The following is a 23,821-nucleotide window of genomic DNA, read 5'->3' as shown; positions in this document are numbered from 1 at the left end:
CTTAGCACAAGCAAAGAGCCACAAAAACTGATCAGATGGAAACTCATCATATCCTTTGCCAGCCACTCAGATACGCACGTAAAAATATCTTACGTCATTGTCAGTTCATACACAATACACTCGCTAACTAAATTGAATGGACAAGACTAAATCTGCATGCTACCCCTTCACCCAAAAACAAAATCATCAGCAGTACATATGAGCCATTAGGCAGATGATCAATGAAATATACTGTGTATTTTCGAGCAATTGCTCATAAAAGAAGATCTTCTCCATTGGCAATCCAGCAAGATCGGCCACAAATGCCATGACAGACAAGCAGTTGACATGGAATTATGACATTCAAACAGATTTTGCATTCTCATCTGAATCCAGGTCATGCAATAATCCACAGTTAGTCACTTCAAACTGTCATGAAGCGCTCAGTCATTCTTTAAAAAAGATGCAGATGTAGTTCATGGGCACCAATGTCTCAGTCATTCTTTAAATAGACGCGGAAGTAGTTCATGGGCACCAATGTCCAAAGCCTCAGGATCCCTAAAAGATGATTAGCATAAAGCACCATGAGATTGCAGCATAATGCCATATATCATATAAATAACATCTTTTGGGACATCAAGGTTGATATAATCATAGTTGGAATATGAGATCCATGTACAAAGAACTAAGAGCCTATTTTCTTTATAAATTATTTTTACACCTCTTATTTTCACTCACAATTACACTTTCTCTATTTTATACTTCCTCCATTTCTCAATTGATGCATTCATGCATCTCTTTTCTTTTTGGATGTTTCACAATAGATGCATCCTTCTCTTTCTAGTAAAATTTTATTTTAAATTACTATGTTGCCCTCAACTTAAGTGGGGACAAAGACCAACTCCACTTTTACTTTACATGCTATAATTAAAGGTTAGCACTGAACAATCATGTAAATTTCGCCCCTCTTTTTATTGGTTTGTTTGCCAATTTTCGAGAATATATCAATTGAGAAACAGAGGAAGTATTAGTTGTCCCACTTTGACTTTTGACACCATCCACAAAACTTACTTCAACCATATTTGATGTGAATCGAGTCCCCTTTCTTATAACTATCTTTATTGCTTTATTTAGGTACCCTCTTGATTTTACCTTACTCTTAAAGTGGGGGTTTTACAAGTGAGTTTTTAATAATATTTTTATTACTTTCTTAGTAGTAGTTATGGGGCCTTGGGCTTCCAAAGTTGTGTTAATTAGTTAGTGGGCTATCTTAGTTCATTAATTAATTATTAGGAATTTTATCTAGTTTGCTTGCGGAGCAAGTAGGATAGATTATTTTTCCTATATATACTAGTTGTATGTCAATTATTTTGGGAGGATATTTATAACAAAAAGTTGAATTTATTGAGCTTTTGCTTGAAGAGAACTTTGTTAAGGTTCAAACTAGTTGTTAACTAGGATTTTGAGATCCTTGCTCCTAAGATCAAACTTAGAAGTCGTTGCCTTCTAAGACTATCCTTCGAATTTCCACCATTAAAATCACTCAAATCCTTCCATCAAATTAAAACCGTCAAAATACGCATCAATTGGTATCATAGCACGGTTTCGGTAGAAATTAAACTGGTAGCGATTGGCCGGGAATTTTTGAGTGATTCTTTTTGCGCTGGATTCCAAAAACGTCCATCTACCACGTCCTAAAATTTCGTGGCGTTTGGATAAGTAACGAGTTCTACACAGCCTAAAACTTTCGGGGTTGCTGCACTGATCCGCGAGAAGAAGCTACGTTCAAACTCACAACTCCATTAAACTTGCTGCAAGAATTTGAAGGTATTTCTTCTTGTTGCTTGGGTTGTGTTTTGCTTAGTTTTTTTCATCATCCATACTAGGGTTAGGGTGTTAAAAATCACAATATTGCTCCTAACTCTAACAATTCGAACAATGAAGGGAAGATGATTGTTGTTACTCCCGAACAAGCTGTATTGGCCAAAAAAATTTGTTTCAAGTGCCAAGGTGTGGGAAACATTACTAGAGATTGTGGCAACAAAGTGACGGTATCCAAGAAGGAATATAGAATGTTGTTGGCTTATCTTGACCAAAAAGAGAAAGAGAAGGAGAGTGCATGTTTGCTCAAGAGGAAGAGTTTGATTTTGAAGAGTTGAGGGTCAAGAAATACTCCTGAACCTCACCATATTGGTATCTTAAAGAGAGTTTTGCATACTGATTTTGTTCCTCCTACTACACATGAACAAAGGAAAATTTTGTTCCATACTATATGCAAAGTAGGTGATAGAAGTTGCTCGTTGATCATAGATACGGAATCGTGCACCAATGTTGCATCTACTAGGGATTATCCTACTCCTTACGGGCTTAATTGGTTACATGATAGAGATGGACTACAAGTTAAAAGGCAAGCTTTGGTAAACTTTTCCATAGGTTTATATTCTGATAGTGTGTAGTGTGATATTTTACCTATGACTGCTTGTTCTATACTCTTGGGTCATCCTTGGCAATATAATCGAGGGGTGTTATTTAATGGTGTTACAAATGTTGATTCAGTGAAGGTTGGGGACAAGAGAGTCCAATTACATCCTTTACCCCCTAAGGCGCCACCTATTCAAGCTCCTGCTAGAGAGTTGTTGATTATGCCTAAGCTTGATAAAAAGGAAAGAAGGGCTAATATGTTGTCATTGAGAAACCAACATCCCTTTGAGATTGGTGACTATGTTTTCTTATCTTTGAATGCTCAAAAAATCTTTAATAATTCAAGAGGTAAGAAAGAACCATTAGAGGAAGGACCTTTGAAGTTTGTGCATAGAGAGAATTATGATACTTTTCAAGTGCTTCTTGGAGCGGGAATTTGTGCTACTATGAGGGCTAATGACTTGGTGCCTTGTCTTCCGAACGAAACTTGAGGGCAAGTTTTTTTTTAAGAGAGAGGGAATGATGTGAATTGAGTCCCCTTTCTTATAACTATCTTTATTGCTTTATTTAAGTACTCTCTTGGTTTTACCTTACTCTCAAAGTGGGGGTTTTACAAGTGGGTTTTTAATAATGTTTTTATTATTTTCTTAGTAGTTATGGGGGCTTGGGCTTCCAAAGTTGTGTTAATTAGTTAGTGGGCTATCTTGGTTCATTAATTAATTATTAGGAATTTTATCTAGTTTGCTTGCGGAGCAAGTAGGATAGATTTATTTTTCCCATATATACTAATTGTATGTCAATTATTTTGGGAGGATATTTTATAACAAAAAGTTGAGTTTATTGAGCTTTTGCTTGAAGAGAACTTTGTTAAGGTTCAAACTAGTTGTTAACTAGGATTTTGGGATCGTTGCTCCTAAAATCAAACTTAGAAGTCGTTGCCTTCTAAGACTATCCTTTGAATTTCCACCATTAAAATCACTCAAATCCTTCCATCAAATTAAAACCGTCAAAATATGCATCAATATTATTTGCTCAAATATATGCACTAAGACAAATTAACTACAATTTAACATGATAATAATCTTTAAGCAAATAATCTTAATTTTTTAAAATTTATTTTTATGTGAAGTTGCAACACTTGCCTAAAATAGATGTTCTTTTTAGTTACAAGTCTTACAAATTTACTCATGTTCGTAAGTTTTCCCTATCAATAATACCAAAAGTACCCCATATGGGGACTAACGCCCACCAACTCTCTTTTCATTATACAAAGGCTTCTTTGTCTAATCTCATATCCCATGAGGGGAACAAAATCCATTAACTCTATTTTCCTTAATCTTCGTACCCACACCTATGTTGCAACTAATTTTAATTGGAGGAAGTATATATATCCCCTCATTTCAAAGAATTTTACACTGATTAAAAGAAAAAACTAGAGTCAAAATTTTGAGAAAAAACATAGCATGAAGAGGAAAGGCAAACTTATATTCTTCCTCTTCGGGAGCTTCAACAAGAAATCAACCCTTACGAAAAAACAATAAGAATGTATTGTCTTCTCCAATATAGATTCTAGAAACTATAGAAGTAGCAGTTTACAGGAGATAAAGGAAGTGCGCGAAATCCTAACTACCTACCATGTGGTCACCAAAATAAAGTTTGCAATTATAGTTGTGAGAGAAAACATATAAACTTGCAAAAATAAGAATAAAAAATAAACATTCACACTCGGTGAAATCCAAACTGAAAAGAAAATAGGCCAAGATGTCACTGTTCACTTATTTCATACCAAAATGTCAGTAATGTTTTCCTTATACTAAACTGACAAGAGGGTGGGTTTTTTTCTTTTTTTATAAAAAAAAAATACCAAAGTGGCTAATTAGCCACCTTGTGTCATACTTTTGTAAACTTTAGTAGAATACAACACACAAAAAAATAGAATGACCTCTGTTGGATTTAATGATTTTGATGATGACACAACCTCACTTACTTACATACTAATAAAGGCTTGATTGTTTGAGTGTGTGATCAGTGCAAAGACTAGGAGAATTAAGTGTCGAGCAAAGATACCATGAGGAACAGGAAAGCCAGAAACAAAGCTATCCAAAAAGAAGAGTTCCCTCACAGGAACTGGCGCTTCAGAAATGAAGACTGGAGAAGAGAAGGTTCCCTCAGGGAACAGAAGCTTCAGAGAAGAAGCCTCATCAGAGAAGAGAAGTTTCTTCCAAGGAACAGAAGCCTCGGAGTAGAAGCTTCATCAGAGAACATGAAGACTAAATATATTTTATATATTTTAGGATTTATGTAAGTATAAGATATTAAATGGCACTCGAAAAATCTGTGTGGAATTGGTCTAAGAAGATAAAATTGTGCATGCTAGTTTTTAGGAAAACGGTTGCTTTCTAAAACGTTTATCTTTTGAAAGGGATTTTATTTCTTTCTGAATTTCGAAAATATCTTGTGCAAAAAGATTTTATTTTATTTTCTTATTTTCGAAAATATCTTCTGAAAAAATAAAATCACCATGTTTTCCAAAACTTGCGGCCTACTCTCCCACGTTCTTCTTCAAGTCGTGGTTCTGCAAAATTGAGGAGTTCATGGTTCCTTAAATTAAGGGACATGATCTTCTTAGTGGGCATGAGTAGTGGCGTAATGGGTTTGCAGCACAATGAAGTTTTTCCAAGGCGTTTTGTGATCTATAAATAGCTCTTGATTTCTGTTGGAAAAACTCGTCCTTGCTCACATAAGTTTTCAAGCTTTTAATTGAGTCAAGCGTCCAATTCCACATAAGTTGATTAGAGTGTTCTTAATGTTCTTATACTAGAGTTTGTTTTTCTTTCGAGTTGTAATTGGGGAATGGGGAAGTTCGAGTGAACATTTGTGTATGAGAAAGAGAAGAGAGAGAGAGAAGAGAAAGAGAAGAGAGAACAGAGAAGTGAGAAGAGAGAAAGAGAAGAGAAGAGTAACAAGTTGGGTGACTTGTTCCTTGGGATTTCAAGTTCGTTGAGGAACTTGAAGTTTGAGTCTTTAGTTTGTAATAGGACCATTTGCCCTATTCTAGTGAAGATTCTTTTCCCAAAATCCCAAGTGGTCGTGGTTTTTCTCCTTGTTAGGGCCAAGGAGTTTTCCACGTAAAATCTCTCTTGCATTCTTTAGTTCCTTCAGTTAATCTCTCAGTTCCTTTAGCTAACTTAATTTTAATTCCGCAAAAAGTTTGGCTAAACTCTCATACTACAATTCAACCCCCCCTTCTTGTAGTATTCATTGAAACAACAATTGGTATCAGAGCCTAACTTCTAAGAGAATCAGGAAACCCTGAAGAAGAAAGGTCTTAGAGAGAATGAATACTCACGAAAAGCTCGAGGAAGGATACTCAACTCAGAGACCTCCTATGTTCAACGGGAAGTTCTATACCTACTGGAAGAACCGTATGGAGATCTTTGTCAAGGCGGAGAACTACCAAGTTTGGAGGGTCATTGAAGTTGGTGATTTCGAAGTCACCAAGACAAACGCTCAGAATGAGGTAATTCCTAAGCCCATGTCTGAATATGAGAAAGAGGATTTTGACAAGATGGAAATCAATGCTATGGCTGTGAAATTGCTCCATTGCGGGCTTGGACCTCATGAACATAATCGTGTTATGGGGTGCAAGAACGCTAAGGAAATCTGGGATTTGCTGCAGATTACTCATGAAGGAACTAATAAGGTTAAACGCTCAAAAAATCGATCTACTTATGTCTAAGTATGAAAGATTCGAGATGCAACCTAAGGAAACCATCCAGGAGATGCTAACTCGTTTTACTAACATCATAAATGAGCTGGTTTTCCTTGGTAGACAGATTCCTACAGATGAGCAGGTTAGGAAGGTTCTCAGAAGTCTTCCACAGGACGAGAGATGGAGAGCTAAGGTGACAGCCCTACAGGAAACTAAGGACTTCACCAAGTTCAACATCGAGCAACTTGCTGGCTCTCTCATGACCCATGAGCTGCACCTTGGAGTCAACACTGAACCCATGAGGAACAAGGGGTTGGCTCTGAAAGCAGAGGAGGAGGAAGACTCAGAAGTGGACGAGGATGAAGCTGCCATGATCGTTCGAAGGTTCAAAAGGATATTCAAGAAAGGCCGCACCTCAAGGAACTTCGGGAAAAAGAACTCCAATGCCAAACCTGACTACAACTGCCACAAGTGTGGATCCCTAGATCACTTTATCAGGGATTGTCCCCTCTGGGAAAATGATAAAGGAAAAGGAAAGGGCAAGGAGCAAGGAAAGGAAAAATTCAGCAAAGCAAACTTTCAAAAGTCGGACATGAGAAAAGCCATGATAGTAGCTTGGGGTGATTCTGACAGTGAAGAAGATGAGGATGACCAAGAGGAGACAGCCAATTTGTGTCTGATGGCCAAATCAGATGATGAAAAGGCCTACCTTGAGGAACTCCACAAAGAGGTATTTCTTGATCCTAAACAGCTTAAAACTCTCCCTAAAGATGTCTTAATAGATTTGTGTCTAGAAGAAGAAGAATTCTTTAGAGAAACTTGTGGGAAACTGAATAAGTGTGAGAAGGCTCTTAAAGTTTGCAAGGAACATGGCACTTGGTTGGAAACAGCTTATGCCAAGTCCCAAAGCAAATTGCAAGAGCTGAATATTAAGTATAAACACATAAAAGAGATAGCTGATAGAATCAAGAATGAAAGTATTCTTCTGAATGTTGAATTAACTCAGTATAAGCTCATGAATTCTCATATCAGTTCTAGCAGTTCCTCGAGTGATCAGTTGCTTAAATTCAATGTTGATTTTGAAAATCTGAAAAATGAACTTTCGACTTTAAGGAATAAAAAAGATCAACTTGAAAATGAACTGAATGCTAGAAAGGATAGGAGTATTGACCCAAAAGTTATACCCAAATGGATTGCTGAAGCTCAAGGAAAAAGAACAGAAGGACTTGGTTATATGACAAAGAGAAAAGGTAAACAAAAGAAATATGTTGAGCTTCCTAGCATGAAGATGTGTACCTTTTGTGGTAAGACTGGACATCTCTATGGTCAATGTTGGAATAGAGAAGAAGCTAATAAAAGGAAAATGAAACAAGTGTGGGTCAAGAAAACTGATATTGCATCCACGTCAAAGGAACCCAAGGTCTAATGCTTAGTTTTCTTGCAGGTTCTAGTGAGGGGGAACAACTCGTGGTATCTCGACAGCGGGTGTTCAAAGCATATGACAGGTGATAAATCAAAATTCCTCTCACTAGAAGACTACCCTGGAGGAACAGTAACCTTTGGGGATAACAAGAAGGGCGAGATCATTGGAAAAGGAAAAATTGGAAGATCAAAATCTCATTCCATTGATAATGTGTTCCTGGTCGAGGGCTTAATGCACAATCTGCTCAGTATATCACAATTTTGTGATAAGGGAAACTCTGTAAGTTTTACTTCTGATTCTTGCAACATCATCAACAACAAATCAGGAAAGGTTGTTCTAGAAGGAACAAGAAGAGGGAATACATATACTGTAGACCTCAACTTAATCCCAAGGAACAACCTTACATGTCTGAGTGTTGTTGAAGATGATCCCCTGCTATGGCATAAACGTTTTGGACATGCTAGCTTTTCATTACTGGACAAACTAAGGTCAAGGAACTTGGTTGTGGGACTTCCTATTATCAAGTTCCTACAGAATAAAGTTTGTGATGCATGTGTGAAAGGCAAGCATGTTCGTTCATCTTTTAAATTGAAGAAAATGGTGAGCACTACAAAGCCTTTGGAACTAATCCATATGGACTTGTGTGGTCCCATGAGAATTCAAAGCAGGAGTGGCAAGAAATATGTTTTGGTTATTGTTGATGATTATTCCAGATTCACTTGGGATATTTTTCTTGCAAGTAAAGATGAAACTTTTGACGAGTTTGTTGCTTTTGCTAAGAAAATACAGAAAATCAGTGGTCACTCACTAGTCCATCTCAGATCAAATCACGGAACTAAATTTGAGAACTCAAGATTCGATGAGTTTTGCAGGGAAAATGGCATGAACCATAACTTCTCAGCTCCAAGAACTCCCCAACAGAATGGGGTTGTGGAAAGGAAGAATCGAACCCTTGAGGAAATGGCTAGAACCATGCTGATTGCAAGTGGATTGCCAAGGAACTTCTGGGCTGAAGCCGTGAATACAGCATGTTACATTCTTAACAGAGTAACAATCAGAAGCATCATCAACAAGACTCCCTATGAACTTTTCAGGGGAAGGAAACCAAACATATCTCATCTTAGGGCCTTTGGTTGAACAGGAAAAAGATAATGATTTTGAAATAGGATTGATCAGAGACAAAGATGAAGAAGAAGATCAAAAGCAAGCCAAAGAAAAGCATCCTGCAGCAGAAGAAGTACCTCAAGAGAATGAAGACGTTCCTCACTAAGATGAACAGGTGAATGAGGAACAAGCTGAAAAGGAACAAGTAGAGGGAACAGAACAAGAAGCTCCTCAAATTGGAGTTCCAGCAAGGGAATTTCATCCCAAGTCGTTCAGGTATCAAGGTTCCCATCCTACTGATCTCATAATCAGTGACATTGGGAAAGGAACTCAAACCAGATCACAAATGAGGAACTTCTGTGCGTTCCAAGCATTTCTATCCATCCTAGAGCCTCGAAATCATCAAGAAGCCTTGGGAGATGCTGATTGGATAGTAGCCATGCAAGAGGAACTTAATGAGTTCGAAAGGAACAACACCTTGAGCTAAAGCCTAAGGAAAAGAAGATCATTGGGCTCAAGTGGGTGTTCAGGAACAAGCTGGATGAGCATGGTACCATTGTAAGGAACAAGGCAAGGTTGCTTGTGAAAGGCTATAACCAACAGGAAGGTATTGATTTCGATGAAACCTTTGCTCCAGTAGCTAGATTAGAAGCTATTAGAATCCTAGTAGCTTTTGCTTCTTTTATGGGTTTCAAACTCTATCAAATGGATGTGAAATGTGCTTTTCTAAATGGTTTCTTAAATGAGGAGGTGTTTGTAGAACAACCTCCAGGTTTCGAAAATCCTAAATTTCCAAATCATGTCTTCAAGCTTGATAAAGCTCTTTATGGGCTTAAGCAAGCACGATATGAAAGGCTCTCAAAGTTCCTCCTGAAAAATGATTTCAAAAGGGGAAAGGTTGATAAAACTCTTTTTCTTAAATCTAGAGGAACTGATTTGTTGGTAGTACAGATTTATGTTGATGATATTATATTTGGTGCTACTAACAATGATTTGTGCAAGTACTTTGCTGAGCTAATGGGTGGTGAATTTGAAATGAGCATGATGGGTGAATTAAATTTCTTCCTTGGACTCCAAATAAAGCAAACAGCAGAAGGAATAATGATTCACCAGCAGAAGTATATCAAGGAACTTCTGAAGAAGTACAACATGGAGAATGCCATGACAAATCACACACCTATGGGAATAGCAACGAGACTTGATGATGATCCATAAGGAACAAGTGTGGATCAAACAACTTATAGAGGTATGATTGGTTCATTGCTATATCTAACAGCCAGTAGGCCTGACATCTCTTTTAGTGTTGGATTGTGTGCTAGATTTCAGTCTAACCCTAAGGAATCTCATCTAACGGCTGTTAAGAGAATTTTGAGATACCTCAAAGGAACAGTAACCTGTGTCTGTTCTATCCCAGAAGTGATGACTTTATGCTTAGAGGATTTACTGATGCTGACTATGCTGGTGACTTAGTCAACAGGAAAAGCACCTCAGGTATGGTTCAGTTCCTTGGCTCTTGTCTAGTTTCTTGGGGTTCCAAGAAACAAAATACTGTTGCATTGTCTATTGCAGAGGCTGAGTATGTAGCAGCAGCTGCTTGTTGCTCTCAAGTCCTTTGGATTAAACAACAGTTGCGTGACTTTGGTATTAAATTTAATTGCATTACTATCTATTGTGATAACACTAGTGCAATTTGCATATCTAAAGATCCAGTCCATCATTCAAGAGTCAAGCATATTCATATAAGGCATCATTTCCTTAAGGATAATGTTGAAAAGGGTTTAATTAAGTTAGATTTCTGCCAAACTGACAATCAAATTGTAGATATATTAACTAAGCCCTTGAATAGAGAAAGGCATGAGAAGATGAGAATGGAACTTGGGATGATTAAGTTATACTAAGAAAAATGCATCAAGTTCCCTCAGGTATGAAACTCAAACTGACGTGCTTAAACTATTGTATACTGTGCACAAGTGTTATATGTTTAATTACATAGTTAAGGCAAGTTGTGAGCAGGAGTAACATTTACTAATGGGCATGTAAATTTGAAAGTCATAGATATTAGAAGTCCAAAATTGATTGCATGAGCCTTGTTGAACTGTTCCGTGTATCAAGTTGTATTTGCAAGCAATTTCATTGAATTCAAAAGATAAAATTGTTGTGTTTATCTGATCTTCAAAATTCCAATTTTTTTTATCTAAACACTAAATTCGGATGAATATATCAAAATTCATCATTATCTTTTGTTCAAAAGTTGCCCACATCCATTACTCTCTTGAAACACGGTTTACGTTTCCCTAAGCAATAAATAGGAGTGTCAAATCAACTAAATTCACCTCACCTCCCAAACGACACCTCACTTCCTCAAGTTACCTCCACCATAAAAGCATGTCAGCCTCACCAAAATTTACACCTCACAAAAATTACCTTCTCTCTCATCAATCCGATCAAAACTTTTCACCAATGTCTGTCTCACCAAAAACCCAAGTTGAAGCCGAAGCAAACACAAACCCTACCCAAGACATCACCATGGAAATCATTCCGGAATCTCAAAATCCCGAAGCCTCCAAGCATGAATCCCCCACTGGATCTAATTCTTCTCGCAAGAGGAAAGCTGAAGACATGCAAGAAGAAATCGAGAACATTCCGGAGATGGGTGTCAATTATCGAGACAAACCGGCTTCCATGAAAAAGCTGGAGAAGATCAGTGACCACTTTGTGACAGGTTTGGCACTCAATTTACCTTGGTGTAGATCTGTTAAGTTGTATGAATTGCTAGATTTATTTGAGGCTCAAAATTGGGTAAATTTGTTGGGTGAATGCTTCAATCGGAGTTTGTATGTTGATGCTATGAAGGATTTCTGTAAAAGCTTTAAATATTCTAAAGGTGTAATTCATTGTTGTATGCTTAAGAAAAACATTGAATTTGATGCGATGTACTTGGCTGAGTTGTTTGATGTGCCCAACACTGGTTATGATATCTATTTTAAGAACAATGTGATAAGAAACCCTCTTCCTGATGCAAATATTGATGAGATTGTGGAGTATTTAGGAGGTGACCCGGAGGAAACCTACATAAACCACAATGACCTAAACCCTCTTGACAAAATCCTGTTAAAATTCGTGTTCAATGACATTATCCCTCGTTCTCAAAAGAGAGACAGTGCCAACAAGCTTGACTCTGTCCTAATCTATTGCCTAGCCAAAAAGATCCAAATCAACTTTCCCTCCATCATGATCCAACACCTTTCCCACTGTGTTCCTAAGGGATGGAAGGTGGGATATGGTAACCTCCTTACCTATGTCTTTGAAAGCTTTGGTATTTCCCTAAGTGATGTTGAACCCCTGCCCCTCAAAAACACTGAGTACATACAGCCTATATTCCTTGAAAACCATAAGTTGAGGGTTGTAGATGGGTGTTTTGAAGTTGTGCAGGAGGAAAAGGAGAAAAGACCTAAGGAAGTGAGTGCACCATCTGAGGGGGAAGATGAGAGGGCTACTGCTATGGTTGAGGGTGTTGTTCAGGAGATACAGGATCAAGAGGAGGAAGAGGAAAAGCAGGTGGAAGAGACAGGAGTAAGGAAGAAGAGGAAGAGCCTAAGGTTGATGAAAAAGAAGGAGGCCCCAGCACCTATCTGCATTGATATAACTGGGGGTACAGGAGGACCTGCAGAAAGTTACCACCTCTCCTACTTCGGGCAAGTATGCATCTGCAGGAACAGGTTTCGCAGCTTTCAGTTCCCCACCTAAGGTTCCCAGCGAGGATGTGAAGGAGTTGAAGGAGATGCTCCAGAGGGTGCTGAAGGAACAAGAGCAGTCAACGGTGAAGATGGAGGAACTGAAGAAGAGTGTGCTCACTCTTGATGCTGATCTGAAGAAACTGGTCCAAGAGCTCAGAACAGGGGAGATTGTCCACAGTGAAGGACATTGTGTCTCAAATCAGCAAGAAGCTCGAGGATCTTGCTGTTGATGATGACCAGAGCACTGCTTCCTAACCTCTCTTTCCTTGCAGCCTTTTATGTTGATGAAACTTTTGTTTATTTGTTTTTGGGAAACAATTTTTAAATTTGGTCTGTAATATTTTGGGCACTCTGTTTTTTTGTGAACTTGCAAATTTGGTACATTGGCCGATGTTTTTAAATCGGTTTTGGATGATGAATGTCTATAATGCTTTTGCCTATATGCTTTGTGAATGTTTTCTCTATATATGCATGCTTCTTGTCTTAACATCAGACCACTTGATGGTGCTGTGTTATGGTATACTATGCTTGTATGTTGGTTTTTGATAATGCCAAAAGGGGGAAAAGATGCAAACTATCCAAGGAAACTTAATCATTCTATGGTCTCTGTTTGAAGTCTTCTCAGCAAGCCTACATCTCTACAGGTAGGTATATGTAAATACAAGTTTTTCCATTTTTGCAATTTTTCTTCTTTTTGCTTTCTGTCTTTATTCTTACTAAGTAGTTCCCTTTTTGCATTGCATTATATTTTTGCATTTTCCTTCTTTAGTTTAGGATGGATTATCTTTGTTTCCTTGTAAGTAAGTTTGGATTGTTTGTCATCATCAAAAAGGGGGAATATTGTTGGATTTAATGATTTTGATGATGACACAACCTCACTTACTTACATACTAATAAAGGCTTGATTGTTTGAGTGTGTGATCAGTGCAAAGACTAGGAGAATTAAGTGTCGAGCAAAGATACCATGAGGAACAGGAAAGCCAGAAACAAAGCTATCCAAAAAGAAGAGTTCCCTCACAGGAACTGGAACTGGCGCTTCAGAAATGAAGACTGGAGAAGAGAAGGTTCCCTCAGGGAACAAAGCTTCAGAGAAGAAGCCTCATCAGAGAAGAGAAGTTCCTTCCAAGGAACAGAAGCCTCGGAGTAGAAGCTTCATCAGAGAACATGAAGACTAAATATATTTTATATATTTTAGGATTTATGTAAGTATAAGATATTAAATGGCACTCGAAAAATCTGTGTGGAATTGGTCTAAGAAGATAAAATTGTGCATGCTAGTTTTTAGGAAAACGGTTGCTTTCTAAAACGTTTATCTTTTGAAAGGGATTTTATTTCTTTCTGAATTTCGAAAATATCTTGTGCAAAAAGATTTTATTTTATTTTCTTATTTTCGAAAATATCTTCTGAAAAAATAAAATCACCATGTTTTCCAAAACTTGCGGCCTACTCTCCCACGTTCTTCTTCAAGTCGTGGTTCTGCAAAATTGAGGAGTTCATGGTTCCTTAAATTAAGGGACATGATCTTCTTAGTGGGCATGAGTAGTGGCGTAATGGGTTTGCAGCACAATGAAGTTTTTCCAAGGCGTTTTATGATCTATAAATAGCTCTTGATTTCTGTTGGAAAAACTCGTCCTTGCTCACATAAGTTTTCAAGCTTTTAATTGAGTCAAGCGTCCAATTCCACATAAGTTGATTAGAGTGTTCTTAATGTTCTTATACTAGATTTTGTTTTTCTTTCGAGTTGTAATTGGGGAATGGGGAAGTTCGAGTGAACATTTGTGTATGAGAAAGAGAAGAGAGAGAGAGAAGAGAAAGAGAAGAGAGAACAGAGAAGTGAGAAGAGAGAAAGAGAAGAGAAGAGTAACAAGTTGGGTGACTTGTTCCTTGGGATTTCAAGTTCGTTGAGGAACTTGAAGTTTGAGTCTTTAGTTTGTAATAGGACCATTTGCCCTATTCTAGTGAAGATTCTTTTCCCAAAATCCCAAGTGGTCGTGGTTTTTCTCCTTGTTAGGGCCAAGGAGTTTTCCACGTAAAATCTCTCTTGCATTCTTTAGTTCCTTCAGTTAATCTCTCAGTTCCTTTAGCTAACTTAATTTTAATTCCGCAAAAAGTTTGGCTAAACTCTCATACTACAATTCAACCCCCCCTTCTTGTAGTATTCATTGAAACAACAACCTGGCAGTGTTCCTTCTGGTCTAACAATCAAAATGAGCCACAAAAAGTCAAACCTTAAAACTATAAAAATAACAATGACACAAGTGCTGTACTGACTAATGAATAGACTAACAAAGATAGTCAGAAGTCAAAAAACATCACCTGCACAAGGCCTTTCCTTTCTCATTGCTACAGGGGATGAACCATAATTTTCGTAGAAACGGAGACTCGAATTGGACAAAGAATCCATCACTCTGCCCATGCTTCCATTTCCTAAAACCTTGACCTTTCCAGACCTGCAAATAAAGAAGCTTCTACCATCAGAATGCTACACACTTTTTAAAAGTATATTTCAATAAAGGACAAGAAGTCCACATTAGTCCTTTTAATCCTTTCTTCCCAACCATATCACTCGCAGAACAGCAAAGTCATATCTTAAATCCTACCTCAATCAAAGGAAATTGTCTCATTGTATAAAGCAGCAATGATGAGTAACTATATTGTGAAATGCTTTATTCAAATTTCACTCCTTGTTTATAGTCAAAATATTATGTGAAATCAATAAATTTGTTCAAATAATACTACCTTTGATTTTAAAGTTCCTAACACATTTCTCTCAAAAAAAAAAAAGTTCTTAACACATGTGACTTACAATCACAAACTCCGCTTTGAGTTTTGACCATCATTTGTAATTTATATACAAGTAAAAAGATTAAAAGATATTCATGTGAGGCCTTGTAAAATTCGTCTCAGTATGTATTGGAATATCAAATTTTTAATTATTCACAAATATATATATATAATTAGAAATATTAATGGTCTACATTGGAAAGCATGAAATGGTAAAGAGTTAAGAATTTTTAGAAACAAAGGTATTACCTTATAATTAATTTTTTTTATTAGTTTGAAGAAACCTTATATTTAACTTCAGAGAATGATTTGCCCTTATCACTATAATCCAAATCAGCCTACAATTTATATTTTTTAAAACGAGACTTGGGTATGGATGTGACAGGTATCAGTGTTCAATTCACCATGGCTTAATACATAGGACATGGGGGTGATTACATCAGTGATCATTTTCAGACACAAGAGCAGGCAGCAGTATTCCAAGTTCTTGAATATATTTTAACAATAATTTTAAAAAAATACATAACGACTTAACATAACTCGAGGCACATTTTCCAATTAATAACATGATTTGTGTATTTGATTAGAAAATAGAATTCATCACATATTAGCTCCCTAATCAAGAAACTCTAAAAGCCTCAGATGCCATAGCTCATACCAGCACTAAATAAGTGTTTGGGAAGAAGCAACAAGGATTCTTCACATAAAACCCCCTTTTTAAGTATGATTCTTGTCACAAACCAACTATTAAGAATTCTGATGAGGAAGATGAAATATCTCATCATCCCAATTTGATGATGATTATTTCATCTTTCTCATTAAAAACAACTCATTGATTGATAGCATTCATTTTTTTTTCATCAAAATAATGATTATAAGATTAAGATTCACATTAAAATGACATCAGCATCATCAAAAACCAACAGGAGAGATTCCTGCCAGGATTTATAAGCAGAGGCTAGATGGTCCCTCCATTAGACCCTCCTGGAAACATAATGATTATCTAACACTACTAATAATCTTGAAGGAACTATACAAGTCAATTTAAGCAGCCCAAAGAACACCATGTCTTTTATTTTCATTGGAAAGAACAGAGTATCAAAACCCCCTTGTAAAAAGAACTCACAAACAAGGTTACTGCAATATTAACAGGCAAACCTACTGTCACCTTCAAGGTACCTGAGGGTAAGATATGCTGCTTTTGGGTGTGATTAAGCAAGCAGCTTTGGAGAATGAATCCACAGCATATTGCCTAAGAAATGAGAAGAGGTTGTTGTGTGTATGGGGTGATTCAAATGCCTGGAATATGAAACAATCAGTAAAAAGAAAAAATATGCATATAATAAAACAGCCTGGAGATTCATGATTCTATATCCTTAAAAATGAAATTTCAAACCAGATACAATAAGTTGACAATAATATCGCTTAGAGTGAGTCATTTCAGAAATACAACCATCGTTTTTAAAAAGACTATTTTCTTAAAGTAAATACTTGTGAAATCATTTGAAGTCCCAAGAAGATAAGGTGTGAGACTGAGAGTAAATGGAAACAGTCAAAACCTTATCTATGTTCACGGCAGGGGCATATTTCTCTGTATCTGTCTTTTCTTTGTCAAGAAGAAAGAAGACTTGAGGATCCACTTTTGAGGCTCCATGCCATGTTTTTACAGCATTTTCCATAGTTTCTACAAGAAATGAGAACAATACACCACCCGACTCTTCACCTCCATACTTCTCAGCCTGCAAATATAGAAAATTGATTGAAATCAAGCCCAATTTATCAGTCAATTTAATGTCAAAAGGAAGCAGAGAACATCTAGGCATATGGTATTGATATGTAAAGTTACTATATACTATAAGCTGGATGAGACCTGATATAGAAAACCTAGAAACTTCAAAAATACTCCCATCTTTCCAAAAGGTTCTTCGCATTGACTTCATGTAATATCCAAGATGCATCAATCCAAGCGTAGTCAAATAAATTACTTGTTAATGATCTTATAATATGCATTAGAAAAGCGACTTTGGCAATCAGGTTTGCAACAATGTTAACAGTTCTCCATGTTATATGAGGAAACATAGTGAAACATGTATCGGTTTGACTCTAAAAGTCAGATCAAGACAATCTATTTGGAATGAAAGGACACAGCAACTGTATTATCAATGACTTGTCGAATTTCAGTTTCAAAACCTTACAGCTAATAAACTTCTAAAGCTTTCAATTTTGACACAATGCAAGTTTAAGCTTACCTGGTGATGGTAAATATCAAATTAGACAAGAGATTTACTTCAAAAGAATGATATAATAAGGAGGAACCTAGAAGCACCTCAGCACAGCAACCAATATGTCTTCCTAGCATTGAACAGGGAACCAATATATTAAGTAACATCAAATAACACATTATATGTCAGTTGGTAGCACGGATCTGCCTGAAGCTGCCATCCGAACAATAATATGCTTCAAAAGGCTCATTCTACTTGAGCATCTAGAAATCAAGAACCACCAAACCATAAAGACTCCAATAATATGCAAGCCATCTGTACAATAAATGAATGTAACACGACGATGGGCTTTTATGTAATTATCCTCGAGCACGTAAGCACCCAAACAGACCTAAAGAAAAATTCTATCACAGCCTTTAAGGTTGGAAGGTTATATCTTAAGGCTCTAAACTTTGAAGAGTCTGAACACTCTAAATTTCATCTGCCAACATATAACCTGTCTTTTATTGTGTCCATGAAGCATGCATCAGTCAAGCCTCAAAGACTATGAAGCCATAGGAATTTTCCACAGGCACCATCTGAGACAGTTAATATGTAGATATTGGGAGGTGCAGAAGCACAAAGTTTGTTATAGAAAAACATCTTTGGAAGTTATGAACACGTTTAAATGCCCTTTTCTAAAGAAAATTCAGATGATAGTGTTATGAATTGACCTAAGGGAGGGGAATTATAGGTAGTGCAGTATAAGTAAGCTAAAAATATCTTGAGATGGAATAATATCCATTAGTAAGGGAAAATGAGTAAGAAAACGTTATAAATACAGGAGACTGTCAGAAAAGAGAAAGGCATCCCAAATGTCAATATCTTAGCTTAGTTTAGCTTTTGAGAGTGAGTTAGGCCGTTCGATAGCTAGATATTAGATCCTCTATTTTGCTGTAAGTCCAAAATTATCCATCTAAAGTAAACCTCACATTAAATTTTAATGTAGAAATCACAGTTTACAACAGATAGCCAACTAGCCAGAAGCAGCATCAATAATGCTGTTTAACTTTAATCAACTTCTAATAATTTAAGTTGCTTAAGGAGGGACAGACAAGGTGACTTGTTCTTATGGGAGATGTGACAGGGAGACAGGCTGTGACAATGGTTGGTTACCATGAAATGTCCTTGGTGATATGATAATGCCCATAAAGAATTAGTTATCCGTTATTGAATGTGGAGAAGACAATTCCAATTTCCACACTTCACAAAGTTCACAGGCCAACCCGCGTGCAGGTCTAGGGACTCAAAAGAAGTCCTTTCATTTCATAAGTTCCAATAATCGACAAATTGTAAGTCTTCGGCATAAAAGTAAATATCCAAATGAATCAAACTAAAGTTATTTTACTACCAAGGCATCAAAAGAACCCTAGTTACATGCCTCCAACTTAGGCAATCTAAATGTACAAAGATACAATATTTAGAAGCAGCACTGACTTACCATTTCAGATTTCACTGTACTCAAGTGCTTCACCACGTCAACATTGGATCTCATCCTTTCTACTTCTTCAGCTTGCTTCTTATCTCTGGCCATTTGTGATATTTTCTTTATTTTTTTTGACACTTCAGTACTTTGTGGATTATATTGCAATGCAACTTCAAATGCCTCTAAAGCCTACAAGGAATAGAAAAATTGTCATATACAGAGAAAACTTGAGCACTTAAGATATCAGCGGATGATCCATCCATCAAAAGATAATACCTGATCATATTTCTCCATGGCTTCCAAGATGCATCCTTTTCTAAAATAACCCTATATGGAACAAAACAGAATTTTAGAATTAAGTAAAAGAAATATGTCATTAATATATGTTAATCAACATATACCTTCTCCCAGTCTGGACGAAGACTGATTGTCATCTCAGCATCAGCCAGTGCTTTGGTGAGTTTGACGAGGTTAAGAAAAGCTGCAGCACGATTGCTGATGCCAAGTAGGATAACAAAAATAAAGGAGAGGAGTATCAATATCCAAACATCACAAGGGCACCAACATAAGAAAGCATTAAATTTCAGCCAAGAACCTTGAACGGCACTACATTTATTACGAGAGGTTTGACAAAGTTCACAGAAAAATCCACTTCTTTAAATTTAGTAAAATAGACGGAAACTTTGTTATTGGTACAGTAAATTACATTCTTATAATTGGTGTTAGGAGTTAAACTTAATAAACTAACTTTGTGCACCTTTTACACAAAAAATATGTGGCTTATCAACATTGCAAAGTCCATCCAACATAAAAACAACTATAAAGGGTACAAGGCCTATTCAAGTTTGTTGTACAGAATGACAGAAGAAAAAACTCAGGATCATCTGATGCACAAAACTAAAACCTAGGTGCCCTTTGGGTACCATCAAACCTCAAGCGTAACAGCCGTAATCCATAGACATTGCGAAAAAAATCCTAGCACATGCAAAGTATACTTCAACAGCAAATAGATTATAACCATGGTGTATAGGGAAAGGAACTATGCTAAACACAAATCCAACATTCCAACGTATTTCTCATTTGGAGAAATACCATTGGGTCAATAGAAAATTTATATCCCCTGAAATAACCTACTTTTTCAACTCACTTAAAATATTTAAATCTACCTCTAGATATTTCGGGTTTCAAAAATCAGTGAGTTTCATATGGTAATTGAGGGTATTAGTTCATCAAATATACATTATGCTAATCATCATACAAGAGGTTGGCATGTCTTGAACTACAATATAAAAAGACAAGTGAATGGTATGAATAAGATTCCCTTGCAAGCATTTGACAAACAATTTTGACAACAAAAGTGTACATTGCCATGTTTTATTTATTTATTTATTATCTGTTCTTTTTAATTTATCTGGAAAGTACACCTCAAAATGCCTTCATCCATTGCAAATCCTTAGGCTAACGGCAATGACTTCCCAAGAAAAGGTATGATGCTTCAACACATGAAACTAAAATTTATAGAGAAAAAAATGCCTACAATGTCAATTAAAGCATCCCATATACCCCTGGAAACCTTCGATCAGGAAAGGTAAAGCGAACATCTTGATTGATTATTAGGAATTTGACTGTGCACCAGAACCCATATGGCCATATCTAATGGAATGCATTATTTTCCATACCATTCTAGAGACCCTTTATTTCTCATCAGCAATATAAATCAGCATTTTTCCTTACTCTTTATGAAAAATAATGAAAAAAAAAAAAAAATAGAGAGAAAATAAGGAGATGAACCAGTGGGAAAATCAATGATAGAGATTAGAATCATTGAAAAACCGAGAGGAAATAGGTAAGATTTTAACTAGAAGAACCATAGTAGGGAACAGGAAAAATCTCAAACACAGAAAGCAGATCAAAAATCTGCAGGTGGTGGTGGTTCATGAAGAGGAACAGTGAAGAAGACACAGGAAGAACCTACCTCAAGAATTAAGATTTCAATTGCCGGTAAGAAGCTCCAATTTCCCTAATAAATTTTCTTATAAAATGAGTGTTAGGGTTTAAATTCTTCTTGTATACCTCCAAGCGGTTCCTTATCTTCACTGCAGCTAGGACAGTTCGATACAATGAGGTCATTGCATCAACGCATCACTCCTAAGCATGCTTTACATACTGAGGATGAACCAACCTCATAATTATTATCCTTATAACTTACAACAGCTAATCTATAAATGGGCAAGAAGCCCAAACTGGAATCCACTCCACCCCTCCCCCCTTGGCCCAAAACATGGACATGTAGAATGTGGAAGATACAATACAACAACAACAACAACAACAACAACAACAAAGCCTTAATCACAAAATGATTTGGGTTCGGCTAACATGAATCGTCATTAGGAATCGTACGATGAGAAGAATGGACAAAACCATCATTTAAAATAGTTTGAAAAAAAGTGAGTAATTAAAAGAGCATTTAAGAAAAATTAAGGGAGTTTTATGGGAGAATCAAGAATAAAATTCAAAAAAAAATTTAAAAAGTGGTTAAAATGTTCAAGTTGAAAACATACAGATTTGAGAAAACTTTTGCAAAGGAAAACAATACAGTTCATAAAACATTGGTGGGCTAAAAATAAAATTTAAAACGAAAATAAATTTTTAAGTATATATAATTACGACACATTGTTGACGTGAATTTTTTCTCTCACGCCGCCCTATCCAACACCATATTTTCCTCAATCCCCAAAGCACTCATGTCATTCTCAATTACCCTCTTCCAAGTTTTCTTAGGTCTTCCCCTACCTCTCGCGATTCCAACACTTTGCCATTCTTCAAGCCTCCTTACCAAAGCGTCACTTGGTCTTTTTCATACATGGCCAAAGCATCTTAAGCGATTCTCCTTCATCTTGTACTCAATCGATGTAATATGTTATTTTTTTTTTTTTTTTGGTAAGTTAAGTAATATCATTAAAAGAATTTAGAAATGCTTATTACAATGTTTTAACACAAGACCAATAAGAATTAAACTAATGTTCTAACCATCTTTGCTATCTTTTAATATGTTATTTAAAAGTTGGAATATGTTATTAAAAAGTGAATAAGTAATCGATGCAGAAGATGCAATATGTTATTTGAAAGTTGGATAATTGATTAGCTTTCCACAAACCAAAGACAAAACCTCCACTAGGAAGCCTATGTAAATAAGATGTATCAGAACTGCAGAAGGACAACAAGATGTCATAGCCACCTTACACTCCTCAAAAGGAAATCAATTCCTAACTTTGACTTCTCTTCATCATACCTTCAAAATTCTATTTAATCAAAAGGTTAATGACTGGACTGTGTATGTGTCTTGTTTTATCAAAGCCCATGGCTAGAATCACAGTGACTTTCCGACTGCTTTTATTCGGCCCAAGAGTCAAACCCATAGATTCCATCTTTAACCAATTAAGAGGCTTCCGTAGCATTAGGCCAATATGTTAATGAAACCTATTATAGAAAAGGTATTACATGGGTTACATGGCTTCACAAATACATGTCGGAAAACAAAAGAGCAAACCTCATTCTCTATTTAATCAAGAAAAGCTAAAGCCTTGTCCTCCTCTTGAAAAAAAAAGCTAACATGAACACAGAGAAAAAGTATTTGTGCTCAGGACTTAGAATACAGAATTTCATGCTTTTTAGCCAAGTGTGAACCCCTTCTCTAGTGAATATCCAAAATTTTCTTCATAATTCATACTTGGTGGTTTTTTTCTAATAACCATTTCAACAACGACAAAATGTGTTAGGGATCAAAGGGAAAATTACTCCATGTCATAATCAATCATCTGTCTAGGTCGAAACATAGTAGCACAATCCACTGCAAACAATAACATTTAATTGGTAAAGGTCCCAATGCTGGTAAATGCGCTTTGCAGGTCACCGGTTCACCCACGTAGGCAAACATAAAACAATGTATGGTACAATCAAATTGATCTAAGAAATCATCATCCAAATAAAGCAATTGCCAATAGCTCAACGGGCTGAAACAATTAACAAAAGGTAAAGTTTGACAGTGTGTCAACCACCTTAACCGAACGAAGCAGTCATAAAAAGGTAAAAAATTCATCAACACCAATAAGATTACTACTCAATCAGCCAAAGAAAACATCATAGTCAGAATTCGACAAATACTAGCCAGCTCAACTCAATGAAACAATCCTCAAACAGCAAACTTTCCCGGCCATTTCATACTTTAATTAGCAGAAAATGTAGTCCAAAGACAACATCACCGGGTTTGACAACCGCCAGTCAGATCAAAAACCGAACAAACGAAGCAATCAGCAAACAGTAATTGTCACTTCAACAACATTTTATCAATAATTGGCTAACCAAAAACATAATTCTGTACAAATTCCAAATCTATATCAAAATTTTACCCAAAAAAAATCAAAAAAATGAACAATTAAAGCAAAACGAAGAGAACAAGAAGAAGTAAACCTATAAAGAGTGGCGTTATTAGGGTCCTTCTTGATGGCTTGAGTATATAAAGCAGCGGCTTTAAGGTAATTACCAGCTTTGAAAAATTCATTGCCTTGATCTTTGAGAGAGATTTCCCCACCTCCTGCTGCTTCTGATCCCGCCATTGTAGTCCTTCAAGAATCCTCTGTTGGTGGATTAACTTCTGTAAGTTGTTTGATTAGGGGTTTAGGGTTCTTAGTCTTCTTACCAAATGATGGATCTAAATATTTTACTGTGTTTTTTTAGCTTTTAGTTATGAATACTAGTATAGCATCTAGAGCTGTCAAAAGCTGACCCGACCTGATATACCAACCCGAACCCGATTATTAGCCGACTCGTCTGAACCCGAAAAAATGGTGAATCGAACCCGACCTGAAACCAACCTTAAACCCGAGTTGACCTGAGTATTTGAGACCCAAACCCGAATATGAACCGACTTGGAGATGACCCGACCCGAATGTAACCCGTAAATTATTGACCTGA

The 23,821-nt window shown here is 36.5% G+C and overlaps 1 protein-coding gene across 1 annotated transcript; it reads right to left on the bottom strand.

The window, feature by feature from the left end:
- Nucleotides 1-36: 36 nt before the first annotated feature.
- Nucleotides 37-23,541, bottom strand: LOC145582065 (uncharacterized). Its single transcript, XM_081639096.1, has 8 exons — nt 23,318-23,541; nt 19,249-19,342; nt 19,124-19,174; nt 18,863-19,036; nt 16,720-16,899; nt 16,340-16,459; nt 14,693-14,826; nt 37-537 (listed from the first exon to the last, which is right to left on the bottom strand). Exons 1-8 carry the CDS (start codon nt 23,461-23,463, stop codon nt 477-479), a joined length of 960 nt encoding a protein of 319 aa, XP_081495222.1. The 5' UTR covers nt 23,464-23,541; the 3' UTR covers nt 37-476.
- Between the last annotated feature and the right edge of the window lie 280 nt (nt 23,542-23,821).

Source organism: Chenopodium album, chromosome 15 (genome assembly GCF_948465745.1).
Source record: "Chenopodium album chromosome 15, dcCheAlbu1.1, whole genome shotgun sequence".
NCBI classification, from domain to species: Eukaryota; Viridiplantae; Streptophyta; class Magnoliopsida; order Caryophyllales; family Amaranthaceae; genus Chenopodium; species Chenopodium album.
The sequence above is the reverse complement of the archived record's forward strand: the minus strand, read 5'-3'. Positions and strand labels throughout refer to the sequence as shown.